The 14,015-nt window shown below is 43.3% G+C and overlaps 1 protein-coding gene and 1 long non-coding RNA gene across 10 annotated transcripts in view; one reads left to right on the forward strand and one right to left on the reverse strand.

Annotated features, from left to right (window-relative positions):
• The window catches only part of LOC116571073, a 107,642-nt gene extending 98,944 nt beyond the window's left edge, over nt 1-8,698 (reverse strand). For 2 of the 6 annotated variants that reach the window (XR_004277690.1, XR_004277689.1), the window contains exon 1: nt 8,112-8,695. This is a non-coding gene — a long non-coding RNA (uncharacterized LOC116571073). Of the gene's footprint in view, nt 1-8,111 lie in introns of all 6 variants that reach the window. The other 4 variants (XR_004277693.1, XR_004277692.1, XR_004277691.1 and 1 more) reach the window with 4 other exon arrangements.
• The window catches only part of LOC116571071 (cyclin-dependent kinase inhibitor 2A-like), a 40,474-nt gene that overhangs the window by 4,846 nt on the left and 21,613 nt on the right, over nt 1-14,015 (forward strand). Inside the window, exon 1 of one of the 4 annotated variants that reach the window (XM_032308792.1) lies at nt 8,753-9,082. The exons of 1 other annotated variant lie outside the window; for it this stretch is intronic. In XM_032308792.1, the coding sequence (XP_032164683.1) occupies nt 8,833-9,082 (250 nt within the window). In that variant the 5' untranslated portion in view covers nt 8,753-8,832. Of the gene's footprint in view, nt 1-8,752; nt 9,083-14,015 lie in introns of those variants that run through there. 2 more of the 4 variants (XM_032308795.1, XM_032308794.1) reach the window with 2 other exon arrangements.

Here is a 14,015-nt window from a genome sequence, read left to right on the forward strand (position 1 = left end):
ACTTAAAATACAAAAGGTCTGAGGTGCCTCATTGGCTCAGTTGGTAGAGCATGTGACTCTTGATCTTGGGGTCATGAGTTCAAGCACCACACTGGATGCAGAGATTTGATTTAATTTATTTATTTTTAAAACTGAAATAAAAGAGTTCTGCTTCCGTGTATATGTTAGCAGCTAATTACTCCAAATTCTGACATCCAAAGTTTTCATTATTAACAACCTATTGAGTCTTCTGTGAAAACGTGAATAATTTGAGGGTTGGTATAATTTCTTAGTGTTCAATTCACTAAGCTGCAAATAGACATGAACATGTAAGAAGATACAATTTTAATTTTTAATTTTAAAAATTAGTTGAAGGAGCAACAATGTCACAATACTTTCCATGATCTTCTCCTGTTCTACTTATAATGCCAGGGAAGAAAGAGGGAATGTAGTTAGGACCTGATTGGAAAATGGAAGACCTGGGTCCCAGTATTAGTTCTCCAACTACACAACCTGAGTCTTGTGACTTAGATTAGTCTCAATTTCCCTCCTTTATAAAAGATAGGCATTAGACTAGAGTACTCCAAAGTTCCCTACCATCACTAAGGCTTTACCCCTTTATGAATTTGTGGCATAGAAGACTGAGTGAGGTCTTATATTTTATTAGTAATAATTGTGCCATATCACAAGTCGAGGAAAGATATATAGAAGAATAGAGAGGAAAGAATTCTGGAGCCCTGGGAGGGGGGAGAAATCTTGTTTAAGCACCACCTCCACCAGTTACTTGAAAAATTACAGATAAATTTGTAAGAACTAGGAGCAGAAAGAATGCTTTGCAAATTAATAGTTTGAAAGTTAATGTCTTTCTCACTTTGTTTTCACCTCTCATTTTCCCTGTTGCGTTCTGCATTTCTCTTATGCCAATGGAAGCCACTAGAGGAATTAATTTATTAAAATGAGATAAGCAAGTAGAACAAATAGATTTATAAAGTAATACTGAAGTAGGCAATACAAACTAATATAAATGTTCTGAAAGAAAAAGTGGTTTTTTGTTTTTTTTTTTAAGATTATTTATTTATTTATTTGACAGACAGAGATCACAAGTAGGCAGAGAGGCAGGCAGAGGGAGAGAGGAGGAAGCAGGCTCCCCGCTGAGCAGAGCGCCTGATGTGGGGCTCGATCCCAGGACCCTGGGATCATGACCTGAGCTGAAGGCAGAGGCTTAACCACTGAACCACCCAGGCACCCCTCTTTTTTTTTTTTTTTAAGATTTATTATTTATTTGACAGATCACAAGTAGGCAGAGGCAGGCAGAGAGAGAGGAGAAAGCAGGCTCCCTGCTGAGCAGAGAGCTGGATGGGGCTTAATCCCAGGACCCTGGGATCAGGACCCTGGGATCACGACCTGAGCTGAAGGCAGAGTCTTTAACCCACTGAGCCACCCAGGTACCTCTTGATTTCTGAGTCTTGATCTTGGGGTGGTGAATTCAAGCCCCAGGCTGGGCTGTAGAGCTTACTTTAAAAAAGGGAGAGAGAGAGAGTGTGTGCGTGTGTGTGTTTGTGTGTGTGTGTGTGTGTGTGTGTGTGAGAGAGAGAGAGAGAGAGAGAGAGAGAGTTGGGGGTACCAGAAAGAATAAAGTGCTAAAGGCGAGAAAATGCTAAAATATGTAGTCATTAGAAAGATAAGTAACTCCGGAAACAGCTGTCATGGATCTGACAGACCCATTTCTAAGGATTTGTACTTTCTGGTTTGTTTCTCTTGGATTCCTTGAAACTTTAGGTCCTTAAATTTTGCCTAGGAGATTGTAGAAACCAGCTGGTTGGGGAAGACGTCTATATCACCTAAATGTGCACCTGCCAGCTCTCCAGGAGGGCAGAGAAGAAGATGAAAGCAACAAAAGGAATACAAGGAGGAACTGCCCGGTGGTGTTTTGTGGAAGAAGGGCCAGTAATTCAACAGAATTAATCAAATCAAAACAAAACAAACTTGTTTGATCTACATATTGATGGGAATTGTGAAATGATCCCAGGCCTAAAATAATGAGAATCTGCTCATTGCCTACTGCCTTGGTTTTCTATAAAACTTGTCTCAAGTTCAGCTATGACAAATAGGTTGGCTCCTTTCTTGCCTCTTGACTCCTGTACTCAGATTTTACTATCATTCCTTGTATAAGGAAAAGAATTACTTTACTTTTAGAAGTGGTACAATTTGTATATCATTTATATTTACTTATAGAATTATGCATAATATGTATCATGTATAATATATATAACTCTAAATTTAAGTATTTAAATTTATATGTATTTAATTTTAAAATTTTAATTTAACTATAAATTTAAATATTTAAATTTACATATATTTATAACTTCATTATTAATTTTATCACAAATTTGCCTTGAAACTAGTGCTGCTAGTGAAATGATACATAACTAGCATGGATTACATACTAAGCTCACTAATATAAGTCAACCGGTACCTCAAAACTGAGCATCCAACTCTGATTCACTAATTTAAAGTTTGAAATAAATAGAAACCAAAGATTTTGCTGGGGAAAAAAACCCTGAGAGATGCATGAAGATGACATGCCTACTCACAGCTATCCGTGTTATAGTGGAGGTGTACAAAGGAAGCCCAAACACCTGTTGATCCCTTTTCCACTCAGAAGCCCTGGGCATTAGATTTCCAGCGCCTGTGGGTCTGAGTTGCTGGGTTCCACCACCTCTCCTCGGGCACAGGAGAAACTCTGTAACCCCTGTATCTCCTCCCAAAATGCCACCTGGAGTTATAAACACTAACCTTGTCTAAAATATTCGGCCATCTTTGATTACTCTCTAATCTCTGGACTGCCTTTAATAGAGTTACCACAGACAGATCTATCCAGGATTGCAGGAGCCTTTTGATCTGCCGAAATCTCACCATATACAACAACAACAACAAAAGTAATGTCATCCCCTCTCTAGAAAAAAATTAAATGACATTTCATTTTACATTCACCTCAGGTATTATTTATATCTTTACAAAGATAGTGCTGTCCCTGCCAGTCATTGGAGACCTGTAAAGATAGGGACATGGTTCTCAATCTTGGCTCCATTTGAGAATCATCTACATAGAGAAATGTTTTAAAATTTAGATGTACTAACCATCAGGTCTACAGAATTAGCATCTCTAGGTGTGAGCTGTCCTTGGTGGTTACTTTAAAATGTTTGCTTGTGGTACACTTTCAAACAGTACAAAAAATAAACTTAAGTAAAAATCTCCTAAAATCTCATTACCCCTCCCCATTCTCACTACCAAGGGGTAATGACTATTTTTAAATTTTTTAAATTAACCTTCCAGAAATATACGTACATACAATTGCAAACACCTCTCACTCAATGTACACATTTGGAAAACATAAATGGGACCATACTATTCCACAACTTGTGTTTTTTTTTTATTAGTAATAGATCTTTGACAACTTCCATTATCAGTACAGATAGATGCACTTCATTTTTTTATGGCTGTATAATTTTATATTTTATGGATGAAACCCAGTTTAAAAAAGAAATTTATTGACAAACACATAATTTATCTCCTTTTTCCTTTCTTGCTTTTTTTTTTTTGCTACTATATATGGCGCTATAAGGAATATTTTTGGCATCCTTACATGAACAATCTACAGAAATTTATAGGAGACAAACTTCAAGGGTTAAGAATACATCTCTCTCCAAAAAAAAAGGAATACGTCTCTCTCACACACACCCATGCACACAAAGTGTGTGCATATGTGTGTCTTTGTGTCAAATCTTTCCAAACTTCTATGTGCATGTGTATATGTGTATGTCTGTATATCTTCAATATTACATATGAGTGTGTGTGTCTATATATATACATATATATGTATACATACATGCTGGTATGAGTTATTGAGTTGAAGTGCTGAGTTAAAGGGACATATATCTTTATATGTGTGTATAAACATTTATCCATATATATAAAAATACAAATATAAATACAAATACATGCATGCATGCATATTCCTTTCCATACATATATATCACTGTACATATATGGTATATCTATTTCTAACATATGTTTATGTATGTGTATCTTTGCATACTTACATGAGTTATAGGAGAGGAATTGCTAAGTCAAAGGGACATATATGCATGTTCAATTTTTATAAATACTCTGAAGTTGCCCTCCAAAACAATCACACCAAGTTACAATAGTGTGTGTGATTGTTTCCTGATGACTTTACCAACATTAACACTCCTTTTTAAATTTTTGCCACACCCATAGATAGTCACCGTTTCTGTTACCTTTCTTTACAAATGAGTAAAACTGAGTATCTTTTCATATATTTTTCTAACCATTCGTATATGCTCCACTATAAGCTATCCATTGTATTCTTTGCTCATTTTTCTACTGGTTTACCTTTTTGTTCCTATATGTATTTATTTATATATTCTAAAACTTAATCTTTTGTCATATGTTCAATGATAGTTTTTAAATCTTGCTTATGGTGACTTTTGTCTTTTATCTTTGGGGTATTCAGTTTGAACATGTGCAATATTATGGAAGTTTCTCATGAATCTGATCATCAGGAGTTACCTGAGAGAAGAAATTAATATACTGTACACGATGCGAAGGGGAGGCAAGTGGTACAAAACAAGTCATATTAAGTAAAATATCCTCTTCTATCTCTGCCTGTGCTGATCCAAAATAGAAAATAATTTTCCTCCATTAAAAAAATCTAAGATCTATGCCCTAAACTTATGAATAAGAAAAACACTGAGAGAGATCCATTTTTTAGGCCAAAGGAAAAGAGCAAAGAAAATAAATCACATTCGGTGATTCTCTATGTGCACAAATGACCCACTGATAGCTCAGTCCCTATTGACTCCAGCCTTTAGTACAACAGAAGGAACACAAGGCTTGTAGGGCAAAAACTTCTTGATGATTCCAGCCCTAGCACTTGCTGGCCATAGACTGTCCAAGATTTGAGCCCCTCTGGGCCTCAGTTTTCTCACCTGTAAAATGGAAGTAGTAATCCCAAATTCAAAGGGCCACTGTGAGGATACAATAAGTAATACAGGTAAAAGTGTGTGCTCAGTCCTTGATCATACATTTTTTTGAAGAGCACACAGCCAAAAGTCATTTGGAATTCCAAAAGTCTTTGTAATGCCACAAATTGGTTGTTTTGCTAAAGATTCATCTTCATAATTGTATTCTCATTAGTCTACCATTAAAACTGCATAGAATTGCCCCTGCATGCCACAACTTACAAAACACAGGTGTTGGGCAGCAGGGGAAAATCAAGATGGAATGTAAGTTTAAATTTTAAAACTTATATTCATTGAACGTGGAGCTTATTATAATGACCTTACTTAATGCTCTTACTCAAACGGCATTCCTCTGAAGTGGGCAACTTCCCTATGCCCAGAACAAGTCTGGGTGGAGATGATAGGGCTACAGGTTTTGCATCAACATGGGACTGGAGGAGATTATGCTAAGAGAAATAAGTCAAACAGACAAAGTCAATTATATGATTTCACTTATTTGTGGAGCATAAGGAATAACACGGAGGACATTAGAAGGAAGGGGAAAATGAAGGAGGAGAAATCGGAGTGGGAGAGGAACCATAAGAGACTATGGTCTCTGGGAGACAAAATGAGGGTTTTAGAAGGGAGGGGGTGGGGGGGTGAGTGAGCCTGATGATGGGTATTAAGGAGGGCACGGATCGCATGGAGCACTGAGCCTTATAGCAAACAATGAATCATGGAACACTACATCAAAAACTAACGATGTACTACTGTATGGGGACTAACATAACATAATTTCTTTTCAAAGTTATACAGGCCCAATCAATACAGACAGATTCCTGAATTTAAATTTGTCAGCAGCCCCCACAGACATAATGGGATTATATGATATTTAATATTCAGGTGTCACCTGGGCTAGGTTACAGTACCAGCTGTTTTGTCAAACACCAGTCAAGATGTTGCTGGGAAGGTACTTTTTAGGTACAATTGACATTTAAATACATAGACTTTGAAGAAGGCAGATTACCCTCCTTAATGTGTGCAGAACTGACCAAGGCCTTAAGTGAAAAGACAGGCTTTCCAAAGAAGAAACAATTCTTTCTCCAGGCGGCTTGACTCAAAACTGCAGCCTCAGCTCCTCCCTGGGTCTCCAGCCTCACCAGCCTGTCCTGCAGATTTCAGACTTACCAGCCCCTATAAATCAGGTTCGCTAGTTCCTTAGAATAAATCATACACACAGGCACATGCACACCCATCCTGTTGGTTATGTTTCTCTGGAGAACACTAATAGTTTCAAGAGATGTGCAACACATGTCTTCTTCCATGGTTTACATGGTTTACTGCCACAGCTAATCCCCTGCCTGGAAACCCTCATTCTTTCACTTCTCCAAGGTTCCTTCAACCTTGGGAGTTCCTTCCCAATGCTCCCCTGTTCCAGCCCTACCTGGAACTGGAACAGGGCTGGGCTGGAACAGGGGAGCATTTTTCCTCTGAGATGCTTTCTCTGAACTACCCACCCTCTGAAGTGCCCCTTCTCTGGGCCATAAAATAAAATCCCCTCACTATAACTGTATATTTTTACTAATTCATCTCTCCTCTGAAGTATTTTGGGGGGCATATTTTTTTGGTATATTTGGTATATTTGGGGGGGTATTCAGAGTATTTGGGGGGGTAGGGTCGTCGGTGTAGCGCAAGAGCGCAGAATTTGCTTCCCATGGAGTTTACAGACTACTGTAGGAGACAAAACCACAAACAAACAATTACATAGGATAATTTCTGTCCGCTAAATACAGGAAAAACAAAACCCATGATGATAATATGGGGCCTGATAGAGGGAGAGTCTCGGAGCAGGGAAACTTGAGAAGAGATCCGAAGGAGAAAGAGCTAGCCTTATGAAGAGCGAGAGGGGTTTCACTCCGGACCCAGGAGGGCCGAGTAGCCCCAGCAAGGAGCACGGTGTTCGGGAAATCCCGAGTGAATCCTACAGAAGAGCGGAGAGGTGCGTTTGTGAAGATCTAGACATTTGGAACAGCTATTTAAAACTGTACCTAAGTCTCACTTCGACCAGCCGGCCCGATCGACGGCTAAGTCCTGCGATGTGGGGAGGCATGGGGAAGGGGAAGAAGCCTGTCGCCAGACCCGGCCTCTCGGGAGTGTGCGGCGGCTCGCGCAACGCAAACCTCCCTTTCTTCACGTACCGCGGGGCTTGGCACCTGATCCCTAAGGCCCTGTCGGCTCTGGTGCTGCGGGTCCTCGTCTGCAACTCAGCCACCAGGCCCGGGCACAAGTAGAAGCCGCAGCGCGGCAGGCCACCGTTAAGGTTCCGCGAAGGCTGGGCCTAGCTAGTCCCACATCCTCTGCCACACGCCCAGCCGGCCAGGCCGCGCCGGCAGCCAGCGACGCTCTAGATCGATCGCGACTGACTGCCGGGGAGGTTGGGGCACCGGGTCAGCGCCGCCCGCCTGAAAGCCGCGTCCTGCGCTCGACCTCCCGCCTTCGGGGAGCCAGCGAGCCCGCGTCCGAGCTCCATCCAGCCCGGCCGCCGGGGACCTGCCGCACTGCGCTCGGGAGCTGAGCTCCGCGTCCTCAGGCCGCCTCTGTATCCTCGACTCACCCCTCCTTTATGCTGCCGCTTCCTTTCCTTCCCCCGCTTTTCCTGTGCAGAGTGGACCACGGCGGGGAACGGGGAGGGGGAGGAGGGACGGCGGCGGGCAGTAAATAATCCGTGGTGTGGAAGACGAGAGGCGGCGGCGGAGCAAGGGAGGAGCCGGGGGAGCGACCACGCTGAGGAGTCTGGCGGCGCGAGCGAACGGAGTCGGAGCGCAGGGAGGATGGCGGCGGAGGAGGAGGGCCGCCGGCCGGGAAACCGTGGCTGCGGGGAAACCGGGAAAAGCGGGGAGCAGCCCGTGGGGGAGGGGAGTGCCGCGGGCGGAGGAAAGAGGAAGACGCGTTCTGATGTTGCGCTGCTTGTCGAAGGTTAAAACCGAAAATAAAAACTGCCTGGCTTCTCCGCCCAGCCCCGCGCCCTCGGCGACGCGGGGAGCAGAGAGTGGAAGGGGCGCCCCCGACCCAGCAGGGACCCCGGCGTTGGGGTTCGGCTCCACCTACCTGGTGGGGCGCCCGGCCCGCTTGCTCCCACGGCGCCAGCGCCACTCAGTGTCCAGATGTCGCTTCGGCTGCAGGCAGCGGTTTCCTTTAATTTCGCTCGTTTCCCAAATGTAGAAGTGGAGCTTAGCGCCATTTCTTTCAAAACCAACATCCAGCCTCCTGAATGGCTGATGCGGCGCGGAGATGACCTTGCTTTTCCTTTCTTTTTCTCTTTTAAATAATCCGGTTTGGAGAGATGGAAGAGCCTTAGCCAGTGGCGCGAGGGATAAAAGAAGGCGGGTAGGGGAACCGGGGCGCGAGCAGGACTGGGAGCCGCCGCAAGGCGGTGGTTCCTGCTTACGACTGTGTCAGGTGACAAATGTTGCGAGGGGGCGGGGGCCTGGAGATGCGTTCTGGCGACAGGCCCTTGAGCTGTCACCTCGTGGGGCGCCGGCGCGGAGGGTGGGAAGGTGGGGGAGAGCGCGGATCGGGCGGGAAAGAGGAGGAGGAGCGGAGGCAAGCCTTGGGTGCTTGCGGCCCGCGCGCGCGCAGCCCTCGGGCTCCACCGCCGGCTTTTCCCGCGCGCGCCGGGCGCTGAACGGTTCTGAGCCCGGGGGAGGTCGGGGGGCGCGCGAGGGCGCGCAGGGAACGCGGGGGCGCGCCTGCGGGGCGGGGAGGGGCGGGGGGCGGTGCGTGGGTCCCCTAGGCGATCGGGGGGCGGACGCGGCTCTGCCTACCTCTGATGCCAAAAGGCGGCGCAGCTGTCGCGGAGCACAGCGGAGGTGGCGGCAGCGAGAGTATGGTGCGCGCGTTTTTGATCACAGTGCGGATTCGGCGCGCTGGTGGCCCGCCGCGAGTGAGGGCTTTCGTGGTGCGGATCACGCGGCCAGCGGGTGAGTGGGCAGAGCCGGGTGTGCGGGCCGCTGCGGCCCTGGTGTTAAAGCTAGTGAGGAGCCGTCGCCGAGCGCAGCAGCCGCATCCTGGAAGAGCAGGTAAGAAAGGCCTCGAAAAGTCCCGGGCGCAGTCGGCCCTTGGAAGAATTTGTTTGTTATGATTTAATACAGATAAACCATCTTCCGGACCTGGATAGGAGGAGGAGGTTTTTAGGGGTGGAAGCTCTCTCTCCTCTTTCCCCATTCGGGTTACAGTTACTTAGGGGTGTATGGCTCCCGATATATTGAGCCCAGAGCCCCCTTCACATGCCTCCTCAATCCCATGAAAACTCCCGGGAGAACCGGGAGATTCTATTCCACCCTAGAAGTCAGGCACTCCTGAATTTCCTGGGTGGGAGTCAGTAAACACACACACACACACACACACACACACACACACACTGAAGATGTATTTCTAGGGCGCTTTACTTCGCCCTAGAGGAAAGTATTACTAACGGTCTCGGTTTTATGGGGGCCACCTGTTTTCTCCCCAGCCAGGTTAACCCTCTCGGCTTACAGTAGATGGAGGATTTTTTTGGGGGGGGGGGGTCGCACATGGTTTGACTTCCCTAAATAGCAACACTGATCGGAGGAGCAAACACTTGCCTTTGAGGTCAGTAGAGAGTTGGGCTTTGGTAGTAAAGTGGAGATCATATTTGGAGCCCTAACAGATTCAGACTGCTCGAGATGATACTTAGCAAAATGTTTAGCAAAAAATAGACCTGCAGTGGTGAATATGAGAAATCACAACCCATCACGTTTTAATCATCTCAGGCCACAATTAACACTTTTTAAAAAATGAGGCCTACTTCTTGAAAAACAAAATCCTAGGTAGTTTTGTCCTCACATCAGACAAATCTTTACTCCGTGTAATTTCCTATGACCAGAATAATTGAAAATATATATTGCTACAATATCCAGACTCTTAGTTAGAATCTGGATATAAATCTAAAAGCAGCTTAATGAGGTTTCATTTTTGTGACCTTACTTGGGGCATCCATTTTCCCGGGAATAGATGTTTTGAAAAAACAAAGGCCAGGGGAAGGGGAATTATTTTTTTATTGTAACGTTAATAGGCCTTTGTCATATAAATGTAAAGCTTAAAACTGGGGGGTGTTTAGTTAGGTGCCTCAATTTACAAAAATTTCCAAGCAGGGGCACGTGGCTGGCTCTGTCCATAGAGCAGGCAACTCTTGATCTGGGGGTTGTAAGTTCGAGCCCCATGTTTGTGGAGAAATTACTTAAAAATAAATCTTTTAGAACATTTACAAACAACTTATAGAGTAAATACTTACTTTCTTTTTCATATTATTATGAAACTTCAGGTTTTTTTAAGAATTAGTAAGAGCTTGAAAAGAGCTTGAAAAACATGCTATGTTGCTGGACTTCATTTTATTATTTTTTAAAAGATTTTATTTATTTATTTGGCAGAGAAAGAGATCACAAGTAGGCAGAGAGGCAGGCAGAGAGAGAGGAGGAAGCAGGCTCCCTGCTGAGCAGAGAGCCTGATGGGGCTCAATCCCAGGACCCTGAGATCATGACCTAAGCTGAAGGCAGAGGCTTAACCCACTGAGCCACCCAGATGCCCCTTCACTTCATTTTAAAACATTAACAAGACTTTGTTTGTTCGTTTGTTTGTTTTAGGTGCTTTATTCTGACCAGCAAACGTTTAGCCACCATATTTTTTTAATATCAGAGTTGTTACTCTTACTCTCTACTTAAAGCTATGTTACTTAAACTGTTAGGTTGCTTCTTGAAATCTGTAATAACAAAGTAGAAAATTTTAATCTATGTAATCTTAGTTATGTGTTTTCTATTTTTAGGAATACACAATGTAATAGAACTACTTTAAGTTAGATACAGTATTCATTTTATATTTTTTGAGATGTTAAAAATAGAAAAATAATAGTTTCATTGAAAGTATCCATTTATTTCTTGTTACTTGAGTATAAATCAATTTTCAAGGATAACATGTGAAATTATTTTAAAAATGCATTGGCTATTTAAAAAGCCCAATTTTTAGTAAATATCTGGTCCAATTTTTAGTTAGGTGCCTCAATTTACAAAAATTGGAACTTAGAGTGCAACTTAGAATAGAATATGTCTTAAAAAGATGTGCAGGGCACCTGGGTGGCTCAGATGGTTGGGCGTCTGCCTTTGGCTCAGGTCATATTTCCAGGGTCCTCAGATCAAGCCCCATACAGGGGCTCCCTGCTTGGCGGAAAGGCTGCTTCTGTCTCTCCCACTCCCCCTGCTTGTGTTCCTGCCCTCACTGTCTCTCTTTCCATCAAATAAATAAATAAAATCTTTTTTTTTAAAGTTGTGCAATTACCCAACTTTATTTGTGAAATTATACACTATATGTGACATATGGAATTATTAATTATAAATGTTTGATTATATTTCAATAAATATATATTATGCCTCTGGTTATACTGACTTAAAAATATATATGGATGGTAATTACGTTGGGACTCATTCAGTTTCTTCTTCTATCTGCTATAAAATCTAACTTGAGAATTATTATTTCTGCATGAGAACTATTATTTCTACATGAGAATTATTATTTCTACAGTTTAAGTTATGTAAACAATGGGTATACTTTCACTTTCTAAATATAAAATTATAGTATTGAATAGCTTTTTTTAAAAAGCTACAGATTTCAAAATTCTCATTCTCACATCATGATCACTAATATTGTATCTGTTTATTGACTAATGAGCTTCATGCACTTGTTAAACACTCTACTGGCAAGGACAGTCTTATTGTAGGTATGAGGAACTTTTAAAATATTCATACATTTTTGGAGGCACCGTGGTTGGCTCAGTCCCAAGGACACAGGACTCTTGATCTTGGGGTCCCATAAGTTCAAGCTCCACATAGGGCATAGAGTTTACTTTAAAAAAAATTTTTTTTAATCAGAAAAAAAAATTCAAACATTTTATTCAGTTACTCTCTGGGTAGGTATTATCCAACAAAAGAAAGATTATGACAAAGATCAATGGACAAATAGTAGCAAGAATTTAAAAATCCCTTGAATACTAGCAATAAGATGTTAAATTGCTGCACAAAACTATGCACCGGAATAATGGTCTGGAATATTCTAGACTCTGGACTATTATGGACAATCATTTTTGAAGAATGTTTAATGGACTGTGAAATGATGGCATTAAAGAGTAGGTGATTTTTCAAGATTTAAAACAGTAAACAATTCTTAGTATTGCTTTTCTTCTTTTTCTCAGAACACACACACACTCACACACACACACCCTGTTTATGTACAAAAATATTTTGCTACAGTGCTTTCCTTAGGATGGGCGGGGGGGGGGGGACTGGGAATGGTAATCTATAATTTCTTCGTTATACTTTTCGAGTTTACCAAAGTGTCCTGACCATCACCAGTAAAAAAAAAAATATAGGTCATTTTCAAAGCCTGAAATGATCCTGTATTACGGATGAACTAGAGCCTGCTTAGCGTTAGATTAGGGGAGGCAGTAAGGAAACTTGAGTTGTGCAAGTATCATGTGTAAGAAGGTTCTTGTAAAGTCTGGAGACAAAGCTGTGGCTTCAGACTGACGCACGCCGCTTACAAGCTTCGTTTTTACCTAGAGGTTAGATGCATAGCTGTGCCTTTTTTCCCAAGGGCCTGGGTGTTAGGCCTCCTGTCACATACTTCCAGCCCGCTTCTAGGACTCCCTCTCACGGGTCCTCTCCCGACCACTTCACGCCGAGGCTCACCGCCTCCCAGAGCCGGGTGAGGGTTGCAGCGGGCCTCCCGAGGACCTGCTGGGGAGAAATGGCCCGCCAGCCAGCAGGAAGCGAGACTCGAGTCGAAGCTGCTGCGACCTCGCCTCCTCTGCCTCCCGGCTGCAACCAGCCTCCCGGACCTTACCTCCTCCCCACCCGCTCAATTCCTAGGGACGCTGCGGATGCCGGAAATTTGATTGGCAGCTGGGGTAGAGCCCTCGAAACAAGAGTTGAGAGGCGGAGCCCACTGATCACCCCACTCCGCGAATGCACCCCTTCTGCTTTCAGCCGCCCCTGGGCCTCGTCTCACATCCCAATATTTCCTCAAGTAGGATTTGGTCAGAATAACACAAGGGATTACACGTAGAGCGGGAATGGGGCTTCACTAGGTGAAGGAGGAAGTGGGGGCAGGCAGAGGCTGAGGTGGTCTCCTGGTCTTGCACCAGGAGAGGCGCAAGGTAGGACAGAGGATGTCTCTTGGTCACCGCTCCAGCTAGGAACTGGCTAGCCCTTTCTTCTGGAAGGGAAGATCAGGGAGTGAGTGGGTCAGGTTGATTCTGAGACGCCGTGGGGAAAATGTCCAAAACTCTCGGCAGCCAATCCCTTCTGTGCCAGGTGGCGCCCAAAGAGAACTACTGAAAAACTCCCTCCTCCTTGTTACTCTGTCTGCGGTACAAGACGGTAAGGAGAATGACCCCTAGTATTTTTCCAGTGATGAAGAATTTGCCTCAAATTCTTCTCTCAACTGTTTTTTTCTCATACTGCAGCTTTCCTCCTGTTTGAGAACTTTCCCTCCGTTAAAAAAAAAAAAAAAAGTATTAATACAAGATCAACTTCTATGACGGTAAGCCAACCAATGGAGAAAACCTTGGGAATAAATAAAGGTTTTGTTCAGTAAGGGAAAGAAGGCCTCTCTATAAGGCTTTCCTCCAGCCTGGAAAATACCCACCGACTCGGGACCTGCACAGATTCACCAGGTCATGCTTCATGCTATTTCAATGTATTCAGCAAAAGCACTTACATTGACAATTGTTGAACTTACTAAGGGTCAGTAGCATTTGTTTTTTAGAGAAAGGAAAATTGAAGAAAATCTTTGTTTCTCATTGCAGGCTTTATAAAGAAAATATAAAAATTTTTATCACAAGTGACTTAATTCTTCAACAAGATCATAGTTTTTCCCTTCACCTAAAAAAAAAAAAAAAAAAAAAAAACCCTCAGAATTTATTTAAATAGTTTTAAAGCCAGT

The sequence above is a fragment of the Mustela erminea genome, chromosome 12 (assembly GCF_009829155.1).
Source record: "Mustela erminea isolate mMusErm1 chromosome 12, mMusErm1.Pri, whole genome shotgun sequence".
Lineage (NCBI taxonomy): Eukaryota > Metazoa > Chordata > Mammalia > Carnivora > Mustelidae > Mustela > Mustela erminea.